Source organism: Molossus molossus, unplaced genomic scaffold, assembly GCF_014108415.1.
Source record: "Molossus molossus isolate mMolMol1 unplaced genomic scaffold, mMolMol1.p scaffold_m16_p_5, whole genome shotgun sequence".
NCBI lineage: Eukaryota > Metazoa > Chordata > Mammalia > Chiroptera > Molossidae > Molossus > Molossus molossus.
In genome coordinates, this window is record NW_023425388.1 from 62,944,369 (window position 1) to 62,967,973 (window position 23,605).

Below are 23,605 nucleotides of genomic sequence, written 5' to 3' on the forward strand. Positions count from 1 at the left end.
AAATATTAATTAAATCCATCTGGTCTAGCGTGTCATTTAAGGTCACTCTTGCCTTGTTGATTTTTTTTGTCTGGAAGATCTATCCATTGATGTCAGTAGGGTGTTAAAATCCCCTCCTGGGACTCTATTGTTGTCAATCTCTCCCTTAATTTCCATCAACATTTTCTTTTTAAATTTTTTTTTTCTTTATTGCTTTTAGAGAGAGAGGAAGGGAGAGAGAAATAGAAACATCCATGAGAGAGAACATCGATTGGCCACCTCCTGTATGCCCCCCACTGGGGATTGGGCCCACAACCTGTGCATGTGCCCTGACCTAGAATCAAGCTGGCAACCTCTTGGTGCACAGGTCAATGCTCAACCACTGAGCCACACCGGCCGGGCTCAATATTTTCTTTATACATGTAGGTTCTCCTATGTTGGGTGCATATATGTTTACAAGGGTTATAGCCTCTTGTTGGGTAGATCCTTTTAGTATTATGTAGTGACCTTGTTTGTCTCTTGTTGTAGCCTTTGCTTTGAAGTCTATTTTGTCAGATACAAGTATTGCTACCTCTGCTTTATTATTTTATATGTTTTTATTGATTTTTTTGTTTTAGAGAGAGAGAAAGGGAGAGAGAGAAAGAAACATTGATGTGAGAGAGAAACATCGATTGGCTGCTTCCTGCATGCCCTCTACTGGGGATCAAGCCCACAACCCAGTAATGTGCCCTGCCCAGGAATTAAACTGGGACCTCTCTTGCCCTGGCCGGTTTGGCTCAGCGGTTGGAGCGTCGGCCTGCGGTACAGAGAGACCCGGGTTCGGTTCCCGCTAAGGGCACGTACTTCGGTTGCAGTTTGTCCCCGGCCCTGGTTGGTCGTGCGGGTGGCAGCCACTCGATGTGTCCCTTCACGTCGATGTTTCTCTCTCTCTCTTTCTCTCCCTTCCTCTCTCTCCCTACCACTCTATCTGTACAAAAAATGGAAAAATGTCCTTGGGTGAGGATAAAAAAAACAACTGGGACCTCTCAAGTCCATGGGACAATGCTCAATCCACTGAACCACACCAGCTAGCACCCCTGCTGTTTTGTTGGTTTTTTTTTTTTCCTTTTCATTTGCATGGAAAATTTTTTTTTCCATCCGTTCACTTTCATCCTGTATGAGTCTTTTGTTCTGAGGTAGGTCTCTTGGTACTGCATGTTTTCTTATCCATTCAGCTACCCTATGTCTTTTGATTGGAACATTTAATCCATTTACATTTAAGGTTATTTTTAATAGGTACTTATTTATTGCCATTTTATTCTATATATATTCTTTATTGATTTTAGAGAGAGAGGAAGGGAGAGGGAGAGAGAGATAGAAACATCAATAAGAGAGAACATCAATTGACCACCTCCTGCATGCCCCCTACTGGGGATTTGGCCCACAACCTGGGCATGTGCCCTGACCGGGAATCAAACAAGCAACTTCTTGGTGCATGGGTCGATGCTCAACCTCTGAGCCACACTGGCTGGGCTGCCATTTTATTCTTTATACTTGTGTTCCTCTATTTCTTTTTTTCTTTCTTCTTAAAGAAGGCTCTTTAACATTATTTGCAATACTGGTTTGATGATAGTGAACTCTTAGCTTTTTTTTTTTTTTTGGTCTGGGAAGCTCTTTAATTTGCCTTCAATTTTAAATAAGAGTGGTGAAAGTGGGCATCCTTGTCTTGTTCCTGTTCTTAAGGGAAATGCTTTTAGTTTTTGCCCGTTGAGTATGATGTTGGCTGTAGGTCTTCCATATATGGCCTTTATTATGTCGAGATATGATTCTTCTGTTCCCAGATTGCTGAGTGTTTTTATCAGGAATGGGTGCTGGATTTTGTCAAATGCTTTTTCAGCATCTATTGATATGATCATATGATTTTTATCTTTCATTTTGTTTATGTGGTGTATCACATTTATTGATATGTAAATATTGTACCAGCCTTGCATCCCTGGGATGAAGCCCACTTGGTCATGGTGAATAATTTTTTTGATATTTTGCTGTATTCGATTTGCTAGTATTTTGTTCAGGATTTTGGCATCTGTGTTCATCAGGGATATTGGTCTGTAGTTTTCTTTCTTTGTAGTGTCTTTTTCTGGTTTTGGAATTAGAATTATGCTGACCTCATAAAATGAGTTTGGAAGTCTTCCTTCTTCTTGAATTTTTTAAAATAGTTTGAGGAGAATGGGTACTAGTTCTTCTTTGAATGTTCAGAAAAAATTCCCCCATGAAGCCAAGATGTGGAAGTGGGGTACAGACTGACAATCCCCAGAAGATGGGGTGGTGGGAGAGAGATAAACCACAGAACTTATATTCATGTATGCATGAACTATGGACATGGACAACAAAGCTGGGGACAGGGCGGAGGGGGGGGGGGAAATCAGTGGAGGAAAAAGAAACATCTGTAACAAAAATAAATTAATTAATTTAAAAAAGTTTTAAATGATAGCCTTGCTCGATAAAATAGTCTTGGTTGTAGGTCCTTGCTTTTCATCAGGGGCCCTTGAATATTTATGGTTAGGACTGGTAGCCCTGGGAAGACATAGCTGAAACCTTGACAGGTGACAACACACGTCTCCTTGGGCAGGAGCGCAGCCAAGTCACCTCATTTATCCTCAAGTGCTCCCTTCCCTTCCCCAGTCAGACACCAAATCCTACTGTGCAGTTCTCTTTCGTCCCCCTGCCACCGTCCTGGTCCTGGCTGCCATCATCCTGTCCTGTTGAGTAAATTCCCACCTGGTCTCCTCAGTTCCTCTCATACCCCACTTTAATCTCCACATTGCTGTTCACAATACCTTTTAACTTTTTCAGATGGGATTTTATTACTCTGTCTCTTTCAATCCTCCAGTGATCTGTTGTTGCCTTTAAATTAAAACTCAGAATCTTCAACAGGCCCAGCACCGAGATACCCCTTCTCCCAGCTCGGAAGCACTTTGCCTCTCTCTTAAGGTTCAGATTTTATTATAACTTTTATTATGCACATCAGTCTACTTGTTGGAGCTCTGGCCAGTGCCTTATTTATAATAGGGACCGAATCAGTATTTTAGTACAGATGAGGTCTCAAAGATCCTATGTCACAAAGTAGAAAATTGTTTTGACACCGCACTTACGGTCTTTTTTTTTCTTTTCTTTTTCTTCAGTGGTCTATAACTTGTCTTGCTAAGTTATCTTCTTTTAAGGTTATTTCAGTCTTTCTTTTTTATATAATATGTCTGCTCTGTTATTTATCCCAACAGTACTTACTTTTTTACTATATAATTTTTTCTTTTTTTCTTTTTCTCCCTTTATTGAGATATAATTGACAGATAACATTGCTAACCACTACTTTTTATTTTTTTAGGTGTCCGCCTATATACCTGTGCTCTCTCATTTTCCTGTGCTACATGTTCAGTATGTTTTTTGATCATTCACTTTGAAATCCAAACATCATATTAGTTGGTGCAAACACCTGACCATTTCATTATGTCTTCTAATGTGCCTGAGCATTTACATATTGAAATTGTCATGCTTGAACATTTACATATTGAAATAAATATTATTATAGCTTACTTTCTGTTTATTTCTCTTTAATAGTTTAGGTAGGGCTTTACATTTATTTTCTTTCCATATATGGGTGGTCAGCAGCAAACTTCAGTTCAGGGGGCATTGCTAAATATCTGTTATAAAAGGTGGTCATTTGTTAGGATTAAGTGGAGAACGCTATTTTAAGTAATCCTTAAAATCCATTTTGAATTTTTCTACTAGTGGGATGACCGGTTTGCCTGGAACTGTCTTGGTTTAATCTTATTTCCCTGACAGAATGACTAATGATGTCCCTTCTGTTGCTGAGAGTCCCTGTTTGGATGATAATTTTGTAGAGGCATTTCTTCTCCTTACCATCTTGATTATGTTCTTCCCCTTTTCCGCAGCATTCTCTGTCTCGACTCAGTCTTTCTATGTCCTTTGACAAAAAGTGCTAGGTCCCACTCCTGTTGAACTTTCACTGCTAAAAGCTGCCAGCATTCTTTCTGTTTTACTTGTCCTTGAAAAAAAATCAAAGATGGCCCGGCTCAGTAGTTGAGTGTCGACCCATGCACCAGGAGGTTGCTGGTTTGATTCCCGGTCAGGGCACATGCCCAAGTTGTGGGCCAAATCCCCAGTGGGGAGCATGCAGGAGGCGGCCAATCAGTGTTCTCTCTCTTCTATGTTTCTATCTCTCTCTCCCTCTCCCTTCCTCTCTCCATAAAAATGAAAAAGAAAAAAGAGATTACTGTTTAAATACCTTTAGTGCCTTGGCCTTTTTCCCCTCATTAATTGGATCCTGTATTCACCCATGCTCTTAACTTTTCTATTTTTGGCATTTCTACCTTAATCCCCTTTGCACTTAGTTTTCTACACAGACTTGCTGTTCTGCCAGATTTTCATGCTTTCACAAAATAAATTTTGCCTTATCTGACAATTTGCAACTTCAAATTTTTGCCTATAAATAGACTCCATTAGTTATTTTAGCCCAGAGTCTCTTTTGGTTTTGATGTAAACTCTCTGGTGTTAACTCACATTAAAATAAGCATTCCTCAATTTCATCTTTAGTTGAATGCTTTATGTGTTACCTTTGGATCATACCATTAACTGCTCTTGTTCTGATATGGAAGTACCTCCAAACAGCATTCTTTTGCTATTTTTTGAGGAACTGCCATATTTTTGCTCTATTTTATTTTGTAAGGAATACAGGAATTTTAGCCTTTGGATTAAGATGTTTAGTTCCCAAGAGTTTTAGAGATTCTTAGTCTAATATTTTTTATTTCGGTAAATACATATAACTTAAACTTTACCATTTCAACCACTTTAAAGTATACAGTTCAGTGGCAGTAAGTATATTTACAGTGTTGTGCAATATCCACTATCTAGTTCCAGAACATTTTTTTTATCCTCACCTGAGGACATTTTTGCATTTATCTTCAGATAGAGCAGGAGAGAGAGAGGGAGAAAGAGATAGAAACATTGATGTGAGAGAGACACATCGAGTGGTTACCTCTGGATGTTGGAATCTTCTTCCTTTTTAAATTTTATTTCTCCCCCCACCAACTTTTTTTTTCATGTTTTAAATAACTAGATTGTTTTTGTTTGTTTGTTTTTTAAGAGAGAGAGGAAGGGAGAGAGAAAACATCAATGTGAGAAATATCAAACAGCTGCCTCCTGCACGCCCTCCTACTAGGGATCAAGCCCAAAACCCAGGCATGTGCCCTGACCAGGAATCGAATTGGGACCTCTCAGTCCATGGGACAACACTCAATCCACTGAGCCACACTGGCTGGCCTATGTTTTCTTTACCATTATATTTATAGGTTTTAGAAAATACAACTGAATAAAATTGTTCATAGTTCCACCACTCAAAAGCAACATTTTGATATATTTTCTTCTGGTCATTTTCCTATGTTTGGGTATTTTATTTTTATCTAATTATCACACTGAACAGAAAATTTTGTGTGCTGCTCTTTTTTCATAAAATTTATTTAATAAATATTTGAATATCTACAATGTGTGGGCACTGTTCTGGACACCTCTGATGAATTAGTTAAGAAGTACTGGTGGGCCCTGGCTGGGTTGGCTCAGCGGTTAGAGCTTCGGCCTGCGGACCAAAGAGTCCTGGGTTTGATTCCGGCCAAGGGCACATATCTCGGTTGCGGTTCATCCCCAGCCCCATTTGGGGTCATGCAAATGGCAACCAATCGATGTTTCTTTCTCTCTCTCTCTCTCTCTCCTTCCCACTGTCTGAAGATAAATGTAAAAATATCCTTAAGGTGAGGATTTAAAAAAAAAAGAAGAAGTACTGTTGGGATGTGGCTTGGGAGTCATCAGCTTATAGATGATATGTAAAGTCGTGGGACTGTCTAAGACCTCCTGGGGAAGAGCCAGCGGTGCTGAGGAGAGGACCCCGGATCAGCCTGGGCATGTCCACTGCGGAGGTCGAGAGAGAAGGAGATCAAGAAGGAAGGGCTGCCTGGAGAGTCTGAAAGCAGGAGATTCTGGAGGAGAGAGGCCTTTGAAGGGAGAGGCCCCTCGTGGCAGGTGGAAGAGGATTACTTGTTGGGTTTAGCAAGATGGTGGTCCAGATGGAGCTCATAGGTGGAGAGGACCACAGGCCAGGAGTGTGCTGAGGAGCAAACGATAGAATATTTTAACGTACTTCTATGTTTCACATATTCTTAAACATAATTTGATGGCAGAATAAGAGGCCAATTGTACATTTTACTTAACCACTTAGTGTCTTCCTACTGTGTGACATTTACATTGTTTCCAACTTTCACTATTACAAACAGGACCAAAGTGAACAGCTTTGTAAACTTGCTTTTCTACATGTAGCATCATTTCCTTTGACTGGAGGCACAGAAAGAAAAGCGCTGGTCTAAGAGGACAGTAATTTTAAAGCTTATGATTCTCATGTGCTCATGTCCTTTCTGAAAGGACTGGCTGGTCTCCAGCCGTGTCTGAGGGGCCCCTGCACCTCGACTACAATTGTAGTGGGGTTTTCCCAGAGCAGGTCTCTTCTATCAAGGTTCTTTTAACCTTGAAGGTAATTGAATGACAAGAACAAAGCCCACATTATGGAATGAAAACTATACACAGCTCATAGTTATGTTAAAAAGGGTGCATATACAGTAATTGCCAGTCCATATGGAGCCACACTTAAATGTGATGCTGGTGTTGTTATTAATAATTTTTCACTAAGGTTCTGGTGAGACCTTAGACCAGATATGGCCAAGGGAAATACTCAACCATGATCTTCATCTTCGGTTCCTATGGATTCCTATAGATGTGATCAATGCTAGAATTTAAGGGAATTTCCCTTTTTCATTGCAGCCGCCGACTGATAATGGAATGACATCTGCCCTTTCCATGTGTGCCTTCGGTGGGGTTTCACAAACATTCCCAGCTTGTGGCCAAGAGAACCACTTCCAGGCGGATCACTATCTCAAAAATGCCCTCCCCTCCTCCTCCTATTCCTTAAAAACACCTCACCACTTTATAGTCATCCGTGCTCACGTTATACAGTGTCCCCACAGTAGCCGCTGGATTAAAGGAGCTGACCCCAGCTGCCTTGCTCGGTTTGCTGTTTAACTGCTGGCTCCACAGTAGCTCATCTCTAGTCATGGGCTTCATTCCAGCAGGATGGGCATTGCCATTTGCTGGGCCTTAAGTGGGAAGATGGAGTGTTGTGTCCAATGAATAGATGTGGTAAGAGAGGTGCCCGTGCCTCTCCCTCCCTCCCACTGCGTCATTTCCTGGAGCAGTCATGGCTCACCATAGATGATGCTCAAAGCGGAAGCTCCAGCGACAGACACAGATCAGAGCTGGTTGGGTGTTCTAGGACAGGCAGACCTGGATGCATGCCTGAACTCTTACTGGCTCTGAGGCTTGAGTGGGCGACTTCTCTAACTCTCATTTTTCTCATCTGTTTAAAAACTAGATCGAGAGTTGTCCACTCTGGCCGGTGTGGTTCAGTGGTTGGGGCACTGGCCCGAGCACCGGGGGGTCGCAGGTGCATGCCTGAGTTGCAGATCTGATCCCCATGTGTTGGGGCAGCCGGTCGATGTATCCCTCTTGCACTGATGTTGCTCTCTTTCTCTCCCTCCCTCCATCCCTTTCACTCTCTCTAAAAATCAATGGAAGAAATACCCTTGGGTAAGGATTAACAACAACAACAAAAAGCAAACTAGAAGGATGATGTAATACCAGCCACTTTAATTATTGCAGGGAATCATGCGATGGTATGTAAGGTACCCACCATAGTGCCTGACCCATAGGGGCTCAGTCAGGGTGAATTGTTTTCTTTATTATCCCATCCACCCTTGTTGACTCTCTCTGACTCATTGCTCCAAATTGGTGGCTTCGACTCGACTCCTCAGGCCTCTTTTTCTGTTTCCTACTTGCAGGGGGCTTTGTGAAGAAGCATGGCCAGCCTGTTTCCAAAACCTTGGGGTAAGTTCTGAGATGTTCAAGCCAGGGTAAGGGCTGAATTAGCTTTTCCGGCTGACTTGACAGAACAGATCTAGGCAGCACATCTTCTTGGGCATCCTGGGTCATGATAACTGAGGTGGGAGCCTATTGTGATGTGATGGGTCATTCACGCAGTGCCTCCTGACCTGGCCTCCTCTGTGGATAGCCCCCCTTAACTGGTCCAGCTGCTAAATGCTGAGGAAGGGGGCTATGTGGCCATATAGTCTGCAGGGATGTCTAACAATCAAGGCAATATTTGAAAGACTTAAGCAGACTTAGAAGAGGCAATCTATGTGACACTTCTTATGGAAAGTGAACCTATAGTGGTAAGGGTAACAGTAGCTGCTGTAACAAACAAGCCCCCTAATTGCAATGGCTTAACACAAGAAAAGTTTATTTCTTACTTAAGCAAAACCAATTCAGATATTCTTGAACAGGGAGAGAACCTTCCTATTATTTTTCAGGGATCCAGCTTCTTTACATTCTGTGGCTCCATTATCTCCTAGTCCTTGGAGCCTCTGCTGTGCATGTAGCCAGAAGAGTGGGCAAGAGAGAGTGTGGAGAATCTCACTGGAGGTTTCATGGGTCCTGCCAGAAGTGGCAGAAGCACTTCTGCTTGCAGTGTGTTAGCCCAGCCCACGCTCTTGGCCAGAGCTCAGTAGAATTCAGTTGTACCCTCCTTAAAGGGAGCCTAGTAAATGAGGTCTAGCCACATGCCAAGACGTAGAGGAAATAGGTTTTGGTGCCACAGATTTTTCCAGGGGCTGCATCAGAAGTGTGTTTGAGGATTAGAGTTGGGAAGGCTGCCCTTTACTGGTTCCTGGCCCCAACTTAAGTGATTTGAGGGGGTCAGAGAGAAGACCTGAATTGCTGCAGGGCCTGGGGCTCGAGTCTCTGCTGATTTCTTTCCAGGGGCAGATTCACTTCCCCTGCAGTGGAGACCCGTCCTGGCATCTGGGGAGAGTGCCCACCAAAGTTTGCTACCAAGCTGGGCCGTGCGGTGGTCAGAGAAGGACAGATGGGACGATTCTCCTGCAAGATCACTGGCCGGCCCCAGCCACAGGTCACCTGGCTGAAGGTGAGCTTTCTGTCTGCCCCGACTCTGGCCACGCCTGGGGACCCTGAAAGTTTAGGGTTAGACCCCTGGACTGGGGGAGTGTCTTTCTGATCAGTCCCTTCTGTCTCCTGCATAGGTGGCTCTCGGGGTTTCTCTGTGTGTCCCCTCGCCGCGCTTGCTCTTGGCCTCTTTGCATGCTCTCCCTCTGTCCCTCAGTCCACGGTGTCCTCAAATCCACACGCAAAACAGCATGACTTCTGAGCCACACAGACCTGGCCGTCTCCAGAGAGTAGATTTGAAATCACAGGACTAGGTTTGAAGCCACAGCTCCCTGGTTCACAAAGTATGTGATAGTAGGAAGTCACTTAATCTCTGAGAACCCTGATTTTCTCATCTGTGAGGCGGAGCTATCCTGTCTACCTCGAAACACTCAACATGGAAGTGCCTTATAAGCCCTTCAGGTCTGGGTGACACGAAGGCAGAGGTGGAGGAGGAGGCGGAAGGGGAAGAGGAGTGGATGTTAAACAGGGCACTGAGGAGCTGTGGGGAGAACGTGGGGTCAAGGCCAGGGAGAGCAGGTTTTCCACAGATGGAACTCATGGGTTAAAATGAGCGATGGAGCCCTGGCCGGTTTGGCTCAGCGGTTAGAGAGTCGGCCCACGGACCAATGAGTCTTGAGTTCGATTCTGACCAAGGGCAAGTACTTCGGTTGTGGTTTGTCCCGGCCCTGGTTGGGTCATGCGGGAGGCAACCAGTTGATGTATCTCTCTCACATCGATGTTTCTCTCCCTCTCTCTCCCCCTCCCTCCTTCCCACTCTATCTGATGATAAATAGGAAAATATCCTCGGGTGAGGAATAAAAATAAAATAAAACAAAATGAGCGATAGATGATGTTTCACCTATTTCCAGTTTCTCCTGAACTGACCCTGAGGAAAGAATAAAAGGAAAGAGGAGGCAAAGGAGAACTACAATGAGGAACATAGGATTTCCCACCTCAAACTAGGGCTCCACTGAAACATGTTCCATACGTCTGCTCTGCTCAGTCAGACACCGCGCTGCGTACCCAGACCTCAGGTCAGGGCAGCGGGCAGTTCAGAGACTGAGCGGGCACAGCATGGGGCGTGCAGTCAGTACTGCAGAAAGCATGCACGATGCCAGACGGGTGCCAGACCTCCTGGGGTGAGCACTTTGCAAGGCACATAAATGTTTAATCTCTATGTTATACACTTGAAACTACTATTATAGTGTATGTCAACTGTAATTGAAAAATAATTTTTTAAAGCTTGTTTTCTAAGCATATTGACAGAGCCAGAAGCAGAGGGCTCTGCGGCCCGTGCCTCGTGCCTGTCCCACTGGGGCCGGCTGGAGGGAGGACACAGAGCCAGCAGGTGAGCAGGTTCCTCTGACTACGCTACCCTGTTGCCGTCCCAGGGAGATGTCCCCCTGCAGCCGAGTGCCCGTGTGTCTATGTCTGAGAAGAACGGGATGCAGGTTCTGGAGATCCATGAGGTCAGCCAAGACGACGTGGCAGTGTACACGTGCCTGGTGGAGAACGGGTCAGGGAAGGCCTCCATGTCGGCTGAGCTCTCCATCCAAGGTGGGGCTGGCGGGGGCTGGTGTGCACCATCCCCCTGGTGCCCGTGCTCTCCTAGCTAGTTCCTTACGATCTGTGTGTCACTCAGAGGCAGGGTCTTGAACCTGAGGAAGGAGTGGGAGGGCAGCACAGACACGGCCACGGAGGGAGATGCTTCGCTTGTGTCCTCCCCTCCGCCCCACCGCTGTGTCCTCAGCCTTTCCTTTTTTATGTCTCTACGTGCCAATTGGAAGAGTGGACGTTGCTAATGTCTTGCCGTCATCACAAATATAACCTGCCTAAAATTGAACTTGTCATCCGCTCTTCACTCTGTCCCTCAGATCAGCTTAAGTCTGTCTATCCAGGATCCTCCTTCTCCCTCTGCCCAGACTGGACATTCCGGCCTCACCTTTCACCCGGCCTGCTCCTTGCTGTCGTCATCAGCCCCTGTCAGTTCTTCCTCTGAAGTACCTTTGAATGTCTCCTTCCTGTATTCTCCTTGTCCATCAAGTCCAGCCTGGGAAAGTCAGAGTGTGGAGCAGGAACCTTGAGCAAGGTGGGATTTGGGGGTTCAAGGAAGAAAATAACCTTCACCTCTCTTCCTCCTTCCTTACCTCCTTTCTGCTGTGATTTTTCTTTTCACATTTCCTTCCTTCCCCAGAAACCATTCCTCCTTACTCTCTCTACCATTTTTGGCCCAAGCACTTATCACAACCCACAGAAAGAAACGTATTCTGCATTACAACCCAGGACATACACCTGTATATAAACACTGAGCCGAAACAAGTTTCATGGAACAGCCCTGAGTTGTGCTGGTCAGTACATGCTGGTCTGTTCTGTTCCGTTCTCCGCCGTCCGTCCTGACCACAGCGTGGCGGCACCGCTCCCCAGGTCAGGACCTGCTGCCAGGCATGAAGAGGGCTGTTTCGGTCACTCACCCGTCACTGGCCGTAGCATTCAGTTCAAGACCTGTTTCCTTCAGAAATACTTAGTGACACAATGCTTTCATCTGGGATTTGTTTTAAAACACTCCCAGCCCGGCCGGTGTGGCTCAGTGGTTGAGCATCGACCCATGCACCGCAAGGTCGCCGGTTCGATTCCCAGTCAGGGCACATGGCCAGGTTGTGGGCCCGGTCCCCATTGGGGGCATGCAGGAGGCGGCCAGTAAATGTTCTCTCTCATCGATGTTTCTCTCTCTCTCTCTCTCTCCCTCTCTCTCCCTCTTTCTCTCTCTCTCTAAAATCAATAAAGAGAAAAAAAGTTTTTTAAAAACCACAACACTGTAAAAAATAAAACACTCCCAGAAAAAGCTCCATGAAACAACACAAAGGGATAGATAAGACTGGCAAAATATTGATATTTCCTTCATCTGGGTGATGGCTTATGGCTTTGAGGATTTGTTATGTCCTTCCCTCTTCTATTTTAGATTTTAAATTTTCCCATGATAAATTTTTAAAACATAATGTGGCAGGAAAAAAAATTTTTTTCCTTTGAGTAACTAATTAAAAATACACTTTCCCTTAACAGTTTATAGCAGGTGTTTGTCAAAAACGACTGTTGGGGGCTATATGTAAGTTGAACTGTGTGGGTTTGAAACATTCAGTGTTTGTTTATTTTTTGTTCCTCTGTTGGTTTGGTGCCTGCAGGGGCAGGAGAGCAGACAGGTGCCCAGCGGCAGGGTGCTGGCAGAGGCCACCGGCAGCCAGGCACCGTGGGAGTGCTGGCAGGGTCCCAGAGCGCGGAGGAGCTGGTCAGGGTCACCCAGGAAGTTCAGGCCCAGGGAAGCTGAAGGAGTGAGGCAGGGGGGACCGTGGGTGGGGGGACCATGGGTGCGGGGACAGTGGGCGCTTAGGAAGCAAAGACTCTGAAACAAATGGAAGAGATTGTCGTCTCATCACATTCTCCTCTTGATGTATAAAGTGTCCCACTAACCGTGTTTCTGTCCTCTCCCCTTTTCCAGGTTTGGACAGTGCCAACAGGTATGTCTGGGCTTTGTGATTATCATGTTTCCATCTTGAATTGCCCTGATTTCTGAGTCATCGGGGGAGGGAGAACTGCGTGTGGGGTGCTGTTTTATTTGGGGCGTTTGGTTTTGTTCTGTTGTAATCTGCCGTCCGGGTTCTGTGTCAGACGTGCGTCAGTAGTGAGACTCACGAAGACAGCGCCGTCGCTCTCCGTGTCTGCTCAGTACTCTCCAGTCAGCGGCATTAGGAAGGGCTCTCCGCTGTGAAGAGGATGCCTTCCATGTGCCAGGCCAGCCCGCTGCTCCTCTGCCTCCTCTTCCTCGGGGCTTCCTCCCGTGCGAGGCTCAGCGGCTCTGGGTGTGCGGAGTGGGCCCATGTCTAGTGTTGAGAAGGGCTTTAAACAGAGCCGCACAGACACACAGCTACCGACTGTGATCAGTCTGAGAGGAGTAACAGAGACACGCTCTGGGTTAGAGGGTCGGAGACACCCTTCCCGAAACGTGATGTCTGAGCCCAGGCCTGTGAAGAGTAACATTAGCTGGTGAAGGAAAGCTCAGGAGGAAGTGTTCCAAACGGAGGGGTAGTGCGTGTGGAAGCCGTGAGGTGAGGTGAGCGCCGGGGTCACCCGTGGGGCTGCAGCCTGGGAGGCAATGTAGATGGTGTCTTGCAAGGTCTTAGAGGCAGCCAGAGCCAGTGCACAAAGGGGCACCCTGGTAGGCCATCTCGGGAGCTCAGTTTTTTTTTTGTTTTTTTTGGTGTTTTTTTTTATCCTCACCCGAGGACATTTTTCCACTTTTTGTTCAGGTAGAGTGGGAGGGAGAGAGAGGAACAGAGAGAGAGAGAGAGAAACATCGATGTGAAGGGAACACATCGAGTGGCTGCCACCCGCACAACCGACCAGGGCCGGGGACAAACTGCAACCAAGGTACATGCCCTTAGCGGGAACCGAACCCGGGTCTCTCCGGACCGCAGGCCGACGCTCTAACCGCTGAGCCAAACCGGCCAGGGCACTCAGTTTTGTTCTTAATATCACAGAAAATCTTTAAGCTTGACATGACATGATGCAGTTTCTGTTTTTGAAAGATTGACTAGCTATATGGGACGTGGATTAGAGAGGGCCGGCGTGGACAAGGGGAAATGGTGTGGTTGGAACTGGGGAGGTTCTCATGGAGGAGAGAAAACAGGCAGACTTAATAAGAGTGGAAAGAATAGGCTCTGGACGGGGGACGAGGGACAGGGAAGTGTTGAGAGTCACTGCTTGTTTTCTGGCTTGGGAAATTGAGAAAACTGTAGAGACTTTTGTTCTCACTTTCTCTTAATTTGTGGGCTTCTGTGATCCCTGGAATCTGTGCGTGTGATGAGTAATGCTTGTGAGTAAACACACGATCATGCTGTTCCTTCTCCCCACCCGCCCACCCCCACCAACAGGTCATTTTTGAGGGGAGCAAAGGCAGCCAACTCAGATATCAGGAAGGAGGCGGCCAATGGACTCATGCCGGTGCCAAGACTGGACATCCCGCAAAGTGCAGCCGAAAGTAGCGGCTGCTCCAGCACCCAGAGAGGCGGCTCCCCAGCCTGGGCCACAGGTAGCCAGCCTCAGCCCCTGAGGGAGGCCAAGCTGGAGCTGTCTGGGGACTCACCCAGGAAGACCCCGAGGGCCCCCGTCCTGCAGAAGACTTCCAGCACCATCACCCTGCAGGCCACCAGGGTCCAGCCGGGACCTAGAGCACCAGGGTCGGGCGCCCTCTTGCCTTCCGGAGAAGAGCAGGCGAGGCCCGCTGCTACCCCTCCGGCCACGCTCCCCACCAGGCCGTCTGGCCTGGGAGCCCAGGAAGCTGTGAGCAAGGTTGCTACCAGGAAAATCCCCATGGAGAGCCAGAGGGATTCAACATTCCCCAAGTTCAAGAGCAAGCCCCAGAGCCAGGAAGTCTGTGAAGATCAAACAGTCAAGTTCAGATGTGAGGGTGAGTAGAACTGAGGTCACTGGCCCCCACCCCCCATGGAGCCCTGGGTGGGCACTCCCTTCTTTCAGCACAGTGGTCTGAGCCTCCTGAACCTACCCTTCTCCTTGGAAACTGCACCCCAGAAACCACTTTACAGGGGTCTTCCTCAGGAATGACTCAGTCTGGTAATGCCCAGCAGTGTCCCGATGCTCACCATTGGGTAGAGCATCACCGTGTACCTCCAGGGTAAGAACCACCCTGGAGGGCAGAACTGATCATCGCCATCACCAACAAAAACCAGCCACAGGGTCTCCTCTTCCTCCTTCTGCTGGCTTTGGCTCACCGGAGACTTAGCTGTCCCCCTGCCCCCTCCCCCACAAGAACCCTGCCTCTGTCTCGGCTTGTTTACGTTTGTGACATGGAGGGCTGAGGGGTAAGAAAGTGGACTCAAGCAGGAGGCAGCACACACCAGACTGAGCTCTTCCCTCGGCTTCAGCCTGCCACCCCCAGCTCAGTGTGCTCTCCGGGACCTCACAGCCTTCACCTGTCCCTGTAGTTTCAGGGATCCCGAAGCCCCAAGTGACCTGGTTTCTGGAAGGTGCCCCTGTGAGGAGACGAGAAGGCACCAACGAGATGTATGAGAACGGCGGGGTCCACTACCTCTGCCTGCTGAGAGCCCGGCTGAGGGACAGCGGGAACTACAGCTGTACCGCCTCCAATGTCCGAGGCCAGGTGTCCTGCGCCTGGACCCTCCTGGTGAAAAGTGAGTGCCTTGCTCCAGGTCACCCTGCGTTCTTGGTGGGGAGGCTTCGTACACTGCACACCGTCATCGCCCACGCCCCCCCCCCCCCAGGGAGGACCACCCCACAGAAGCGTTGTCCCCACACACATACCCAGGCCAAAGCCATGGCTCCAGGACAGTGGTTCCCCATCAGGAGTTCATCAGAATCACCCCAAAGTAAACACGCCCAGGCCCCGAGACCAGCCCAGCTGCCAGCTGCCTTGTTTAGGTTCCTCAGCTGTCTGAGGAGCGCCATGACTCAGCATTGCAACCACAAGGAACCGACTAAACACACGTGTTTCAAGTAACGTGAGATGATGTGGCTCCCTCGTCTTTTGTGTTGATGTAGTATCTGTTTATAAAAGGAGTGCGTGTCCCCCGTGGGGAATTTAAACAATATATGATCTTATGACTCAAATAAGTGAGATTTTAATTTTTTAAAACATAATCAACATTGTGCTGTTCGTATACTGCTTTCTGTTCTGATTTGCTCATGTTACATGAGCATCTTTCTACACTATGTCTTTCTAGATTATCTACTAGTATTTGAAAACAATGTTTAATGGCCACATGATGTTCCATAGACTAATGTGCCTAATTTAGGCATGGTCTTGTTATCCAGTTTTTAGATTGCTTCGTGTTTTCACTCGTCACAAAACTGTGATAATGCGTGTGTCCATCTATCTTTCTGTAAGATTTCCACCTCTTTCTCTTTCTGTCAATGCAGATAAGCTGTCTGTTTCCCTCAGGGAGACTTCTCTTTCCATCATTTCCCTCTCCACAAAGATTATAACCAATAGTGACCGACTTTCCCACCGATCTCTCTCCCCTCCCTGTATCTCTAGGCCTCTGTCCTTGTCCTGCAGGCATGCTCTGGTCTTCCCTGTTCTGGAAAGGAAAGGTCTTCTGCCTGACTGCCCCTTTAGCTCCTACTGTCTGTCTCCACTCTCTCTCATCCTTCAACTTGCTGCCAAGTATAGAGTCTCTATGCACAGCTTCTACTTGATTATAACAGCTAACACGCCAGTGAAGGCCTGTCTAGTGTATCAGGGTTGGTGTTCATGTTTCACTTACATTGTTCCATTTACTTATCCCGACCATCTTACAAACCAAGTCTAGTGACACCCAGTACTGAGTTGGAGAGAGGTTAAGTGACTTGTCCAAGGTCAGATGCTTTGTAAAAGTAGCCTACTTCTAGCCCACATTGGTCAGACATGGAAGACCATGTTGTTCTCAGTGGCTCACAGAGTAATTGAGAATTTGATGCTGATGGGGAAGAAGTGGAGGGGTGCCTCCCCACACCCCTTGCAGCGGTCTGTCTACCCCTCCCTCGGGACCATCACCAGATGCCCACCACCGGCCCCCGTTGCTCTCCCACTGCCTACCTTCCCCGTCAGGGAGCTCTGCTCGAGTGGAGGAAGTGTGGATGTCGGGCCAGAGAGCTGGGCAGGAAGCCGCACTTCGCCATCGGGCCCGGCTGTGGGAAATGATGGCCGGCATCTGCAAAGTGAGCTCAAAACAGCAAACGCACGGCCTTGTCACGGTCACTCTGGAAAAGTGCCTGGCACGTAGTAAGCCCTCAAATGTTAGTTTTTGCCCTTAAACCCTGCGCTATAGTAACACGTCTAGCCTTTCATCACTGGACTGAATAGCAGCTCTTGAAAAGCACAGGTGAAATATGTTCTAATCATCAAGTCCAGTTACCTTTTCTCAGCTGTCCGCCACCTTGGCATTTCTGCAGCGTGTTCTGATTGTTACAGAAGAGGTTATCTATCCCTATTGCTCTTAATTAAGGTCCCCAAAGGCTTCTTGGAAGCGCAGCTGGGTGGCCCTCCACCAGAATGTACATCAGCATCACGAGGGAGCATAGTCACGCACAGTCCAGCCCCAGTGGCTCTGAGCCATTGGCCTGGGGTGGAAAACTAGATCACATGAGTTTGTCACTTGATTCAGTCTTGGAATTGGGAAGAATAATTCTAATAATATTATAATAATTAAATGTCCTTACCAGTGGTCTCTCCATGTAAAAAGACATTCACAAGACTGTGCAGTCACCAGTGGGACACAAAGGAGATAAGAGACGCCAGAAAGTCAAGTAGGACCAAGAAGGGCAGGAAGCAGGAGCTCTGGGGATGCTCCTGGATAGCAGAGGTCAAGACAAGACAGGAGGTGCTGAGACCCAGGGGAGAGGAGGCTGGGCCTGAGCACGCCGAGACCCCCGGGTGTTAGTGACGGTAGACGGCCCTGCCAGTTACCGTGCCTCAGGCTCCAGGTCTCTGCACTGGAAGTGTGCCCGCTTCCAAGTGTGAGGCCTCCAAGGAAGCCCTGGGTGCCCAGGGCAGTGAGGCGTCTGCCTGCAAGACTTGGGATGACTGTAGTCAGTCACCAGAATGGGCCAGCTGTGATCTGAGATGGCCCGTCTGTTCTTTGCCCTTGCAGGACTGGCCACGATGGAGGTGGCCCCCTCGTTCTCCAGGGTCCTGAGGGACTGCACCGTCATCGAGGGCCAGGACTTCATGCTGCAGTGCTCGGTGCAGGGGACCCCAGTGCCCCGAATCACGTGGCTGCTAAATGGTGAGCCCCCGTCCCAGTGCCCAACCCCACTGCCCTGCCCCAGCCTGCTGGCCCCTTGGCCCTGCTTGCATTCTCACTGGGCTCCCCATTTATCACTCTGAACCACATATGCATAAGAAGGAAGCACGGGGTACAGAGAGGGACTGCCCTGAGAGTGCTCCCGCCTGGCGGGGGGCTGGGCAAGTCTCCTGTGAGCCTCGAGGTCCTCACCTGCAGGGCAGAAACAATGCGGCTGCCCTGGAGCCGCTGTGAAATCATCGCAGATCCTTCACATCAAACAGTTAACGAGGTGCCTGGCCCGCGGGTGCACAGCCGTCTAGTTCCTCTTTATGTGGCCAGACTCATAACAGGCCCGCAATAAGTATTTGTGGAGTCAGTGAGTGAACAAGTACACCAAATTAATGAACCATGCTAGAAGTTACTCAGAAGACCTCGTCTTTTATATAGAGGCAGGTGGTTTGGGTGTTCATAGACCAGTAATTCTTTTTAATGTTATAGTCCTACGGAGACATGCCAACTTTTAAAAAATTTTATATATTGATTTTTAGAGAGTGATGAGAAGGGGGAGAGAGGGAGAGAAATACTGACTTGTTGTTCCAATTATTTGTGCACTTATTGGTTGATTCTTGTATGTGCCCTGACCAGGGGTGGAACCTACAACCTTGGCATATGGGGACAGCGCTCTAACCAACTGAGCTACCCAGCCAGAGCACTGACTTTTTATTCTCTTTTTTCTTTTTTTAATCCTCACCTGAGGATACTTTTTCAAATATCTTCAGATAGAGTGGGAGGGGGAGAGAGAGAGAGAAACATTGACATGAGAGAGACACATCAACTGGTCACCTCCTGCACGACCCCGACCAGGGCCAGGAGCAGACTACAACTGAGGGACATGCCCTTGGTCAGAATCAAACTCATGACTCTTTGGTCTGCAGGCCAACACTCTAACTGCTGAGCCAGACCGGCCAGGGCAGCACCAACTTTTTTGTGTGTCAAGTAATGTGCTTTGAAAAAATTATCATATGTTATCACCCCTCTCTTTTAAAAAGGCCTGTAAATCCAAAAGTATGGAAGAACTCTAATTTTAGAACTGAGAATAGTTCATAAAACTGATGAAATTGAGGAAGGTCTGCTTTGGAGATCAATAGGGGAGGAAGGAACAGTCGCCAAGAGTCAGGAGACGAGGCATGTGTCCTTCTCTGCCATCAGTCATGGGTTGGGTGACCTTGGACACCCACTCTGCCTCTCTGGGCATCAGCTTCTTCGTCTGTGAGGAGACAGGCTGGAACAGAAGGTTCGGGGTAGCAGCCAGCTCTCGTGACTGATGGGATAGGTTCCTGAAGGGAGCAGCGGCACCGTCTCCTGTGCACCAAATAGTCCACAGCGTTTCTGCACCACTGATGTATTTGTTACCTTGAACCTTCCTAGTTGTGTAGTTTGTTAGGCTTTGATAGAAGTCGTTTTCGGTCCATGAGAGAAGGTTCCATGGAGTTCTCCTGTGTGTTATCTACTTGGTAGATAAATGAGCTCTCCCTTCCCTCCACCCTCAGTAAGAACAGAGCTTCTGGCCCTGGCCAGTTTGGCTCAGCAGTTGAAGTGTCAGCCTGCAGACCAGAGAGACTGGGATTCTGTTCCCACTAAGGGCATATACTTTGGTTGCAGTTTGTCCCCGGCTCCATTTGGGGTCATGTGGGTGGCAACCAGCCGATATCTCTCTCTCTCTCTGTCTTCCTCCTTCTCTCCCTCCCACTCTATCTGGAGATGAATGCAAAAATGTCCTCGGGTGAGGATTAAAAAAAAAAGAAGAAAAGAACAGAGCTTCAGCCCAGCCGGTGTGGCTTGGTGGTTGAGCGTCAACCCGTGCACCAAGAGGTCACCGGTTCCATTCCTGGTCAGGGCACATGCCTGGGTTGTGGGCCAAATCCCCAGAGAAGGACATGCAGGAGGTGGCCAATCGATGTTCTCTCTCCCTCTCTCTTCCTTTCCCTCTAAAATCAATTTTTTTTAAAAATTAAAAGAAAAAGAACAAAGCTTCTGTTGGATCCCGTGATTAACTGCAAGGAGGCGGCCTCCTTGTGGCTGGAACAGAACATGGACACTGAGGACTAGTGATGGATCTGAGTAAGACAGTTTCACTTCCATCTGGCTCGCAGTCCAAGCCAGAGGGCAAGAAAGTTCTATGAAGGGCCGGCTAGCATTTTCAGCTTTGTGGGCGATATCGTCTCTGTCCCAACTACTGAACACTGCTGTTGTGGCACAAAAGCAGCCAAAGATAATATGTAAATGAGCAAGTGTGTCCATGTTGCAGTAAAACTTTATTTATGGGCACTGAAATGTGTATCTCATGGGATTTTCATGTCATGAGATAGTTTTCCTTTAATTTTTTTCAACCATTTAAAATATGTAAACACTATTCTTAGGTTTCAGGCTGCACAAAAGCAGGCTGCAGGTCAGATCTGGCCCATGAGGGGTAGTTTGCTGACCCTGATCTACACCCCTCGGGACTGAAAAGCAACCCCCACCTTCTTATTCCTGGTGCGCCTCAGCATTTCCACACTAGCACCACCAGAGGGCAATCGTGCTCAACGTGGGTTCTGTTGGCAGCTAACTGGGTCTTACTTAACCTTGGAGCTGGGAGAGTTCTGTCTCCCACTCCTGAGCGCCTCTTTCCTGGGGCCACCATTTCACCCCATCCTGTGAGGACAAGACGAGTGATGCTCCAGTAAAAGGAGAGCTCTCAAGCACCTTGTCAGCTCATGTTTTGACAGCAGAGGCCCTTTGATGGCAGTCAGTCACGGGATGTACTGGTAAACTCAAAAAAGAGAGATTTTAAGGTGTCATTTTCACAAAAAATAAAAACCAAGAGCAGCGTTCAATCCTCTCGGTAGCAGGACGCTGGCCCCTGCCTTTCCCAGCCCATTTTTATGCAGTGCAGTGAGTTGGGCAGAACTTCCTCCCTCAGGTCCTGTGGCACATTGGCAGCCTCTGCCAGGCTGTTGTAGAGACACAGTGTTGTGTGCAGAAGAAAACACGGCATGGCAGGGACAGCGCTTCTCCCTGTACTCCCTCCCTCCCTCCCCAACCACCCACCCTTAGTTTTATGAAGTGCAACCCAGGACCCTGCGGCCTGGCAAGGAGAGAAACTGACAGTTGCTTCCTATACGGTGAAGGGACACATTCCTGCTCTAAAGCCAGAGTCTTCAGTCATGAGATTTCTTTTTTCCTGAAATGAAAGCTCACATCCTGGGATGATAAAGTCCCAGGAACATATAGCATTAAGGAACCGACTGATGTTCATATGCAGGATTTCATTGTGGAAGCATCTCTGGGAAGAAGGAGCCAGAATAGTTTTTCGTTCCCCATGTTCCTTTTCATGAACCCTAAAATGCACCTAATCATGTAGAAGAAATGCACCCATTAGGTGGAGATTTCTGATACGTGCTTGCAATGGAACATGCAATCATTGTTTCTGGGGCCTTCTGAAAGCAGCCAGGAGCCCCTGTTCGGTCTGGGCGAGGTCTGTTCTGCCTAAGACCAGGCTATGGGCCAGATGACGCCAGAGGATTCTCTCTAGGCTCAGAATTCTGTGAAGTCCGAGATGTGGACTGGGGGACTCTTTATCTAAGCAGAGTGCACAGAACTCTGTCCCTTTCCCCCCTCATTCTAATTGGCTCCAGAAGCTCTCCCCCAGTCCTTCCGGCCTCAGTCTCGCTCCTCCACCGCACAGTTACTCCTCTCCTTCTCCCCAGCCCCTGCCTCTCTCCCCACCCAGAACCTCTGCCCAGGTGGCTGGGGTGGGCCTGACACGGCATGCGCTCTCAGCGACCTGAGCAGCCATGGTGAGTGTCAGTCACCCAGCAGCCCTGCTGAGGACAGGGCTCAGGTCCCCGCCGTGCTCCCTGGCCCGAGCCTTCCTGTGTTTCCCTCCACAGAGCAGCCCATCCAGTATGCTCACTCCACCTGTGAGGCTGGCGTGGCCGAGCTGCACATCCAGGACGCCCTGCCGGAAGATGATGGCACCTACACCTGTCTGGCTGAGAACCCCTTGGGGCAAGTGTCCTGCAGCGCCCAGGTCACTGTCCATGGTAGGAGCCTCTGCAAACTCATCTGCTTGGGGAAAAGGGCACTGCACCTGAGAGCAGGCAGGTGGAGGAGATGGCCTCCAGGAGTTCACAATGACAAGGGTCTGCCATGGGAGATGGACCTTCATGCCAGCCAGTCCCCACCCCCCACCCCACCAGAGCTGAGGGAAGACACAGGGGAGAGGCAAAGACTCCTTTGGCTCCGGCAGCTCCTGATCTGGTAGGAATAAACCGTGCACTGAAAGATGACCTCGGAGGAGTAACCCTACCCCTTTCAGACTTAGGGCTCTCACAAAGGGCCCCTCACATGCTGGGGAACACTAGGGAACAGAATGTCAGTATTGAGGCTTCTAAAGGGTCTGTTTCTGCTGCTCCCCGCCAACCCAGGCTTGTTTTTATACATCACCTGCGTGGTGCACAGTAATCTGATTATCATAGTCATCTAGTGATCCCCAGGTGCTTAGTCTCAGGAAGTGACAGGGCAGCTACAGAGCTGAAGACAGAGCCTGTGGGCTATGTGACCGGCGGTGGTGACTGCCAGGGAAGGGCTTCTTGGGTCTAGAGTTCAGGTAAGCCTGACTCCCCACCCTTACCCTGGCCTGGGCCCCGGCTCCGTGCATCACCAGGGCCTTGGTACTTGAACTGGGCGCTCTGTCCTCTGCCTTCCCCGTAGACCAGCAGGAGGACCATGACTTCTCCGTCCCCCAGGGCTCAAGCCTTCCAGGAGAATGTCCCTGTAACATGCGCAGCCACCTTCTGGAAGGTCGTGGGAGAGCGTTTCACTGAAAAGGGCAGGGGGAATCATGTGCGGTCACTGCATTGAATACTTCTGCCTCAGCTGTACTTCCTCATCTGGCCTCACCGGCCCTGGGCTGGGGTGCTCTCCCTGTTCTACAGAGCGTCTGGGGAAGCTAATGTGATGGCCCCAGTACACCAAGTTAGTGAGTCAAGCTCATTGCTCAAACCCAGCTTCTCATGACTCCAGTCCTGAGCCCATTTCTGTGCCTGCCTTTCCCCGAGTATGTGTCCCCTGGCCCAAAGCAGGAGGCTGTCCCCGGGGCTGGGCAGTGCCAGCCCCTTAGGGGTAAAGGAACCAGCAGTGACCAATAATGTGGCCAACACCGGCTCCCCAAGGCTCCTTGCCAAGAGGAACACGCTCCCTTGTCTCTCCATTCTCTCTGAGGTGCCTCGGCGTGGGGTCATCACCCGTGACCTGGTCTCTGTTCCTTCAGGAGACCCTCTGTGCTCTGGTCAGAGCCTGGTGCTGGCCCCTGGGCATTCGGGTTCACAGTTACCCCTGTTTCCTCACAGATCTTTCATGGCTCGCGGAGGGGCCTGGGGAAATAGTGGTAATGAGATTTAAGAGGAAACAACAATCTGAGCCTCATCTCCTTGGACCAGGGCAGCAGCTCGCCCCTTCCCACCGGGAAGCTCTCCCTGGAGGTCTGCACAGCCTGCCCCAAAGTCTGGAGATGGGAGAGAGCCAGAGTGGTGTTCAGTGGGCATGTCATTGAGATGCTCCCTCATTAGCTTCAGCCAGTGGCCCCACTAATCCAGTGCCTGCCGGGGGTTGCCATCGTTAAGATGGGATTAGGGAGACCCAGCTGAGCTGATAGTCCAGCCATAGGTGAGGGCCCCAGATAAGGATCGAGA

The 23,605-nt window shown here is 48.8% G+C and overlaps 1 protein-coding gene across 2 annotated transcripts in view; it reads left to right on the forward strand.

Moving 5' to 3' along the window:
- The window catches only part of MYLK (myosin light chain kinase), a 178,591-nt gene that overhangs the window by 54,834 nt on the left and 100,152 nt on the right, over window positions 1-23,605 (forward strand). For both annotated transcript variants that reach the window (XM_036242952.1, XM_036242953.1), the window contains exons 3-10: window positions 7,914-7,959; window positions 8,890-9,055; window positions 10,467-10,632; window positions 12,569-12,587; window positions 14,001-14,536; window positions 15,072-15,278; window positions 17,736-17,870; window positions 21,803-21,955. In XM_036242952.1, coding sequence (XP_036098845.1) covers window positions 7,914-7,959; window positions 8,890-9,055; window positions 10,467-10,632; window positions 12,569-12,587; window positions 14,001-14,536; window positions 15,072-15,278; window positions 17,736-17,870; window positions 21,803-21,955 — 1,428 coding nt within the window. The remainder of the gene's footprint in view (window positions 1-7,913; window positions 7,960-8,889; window positions 9,056-10,466; window positions 10,633-12,568; window positions 12,588-14,000; window positions 14,537-15,071; window positions 15,279-17,735; window positions 17,871-21,802; window positions 21,956-23,605) is intronic.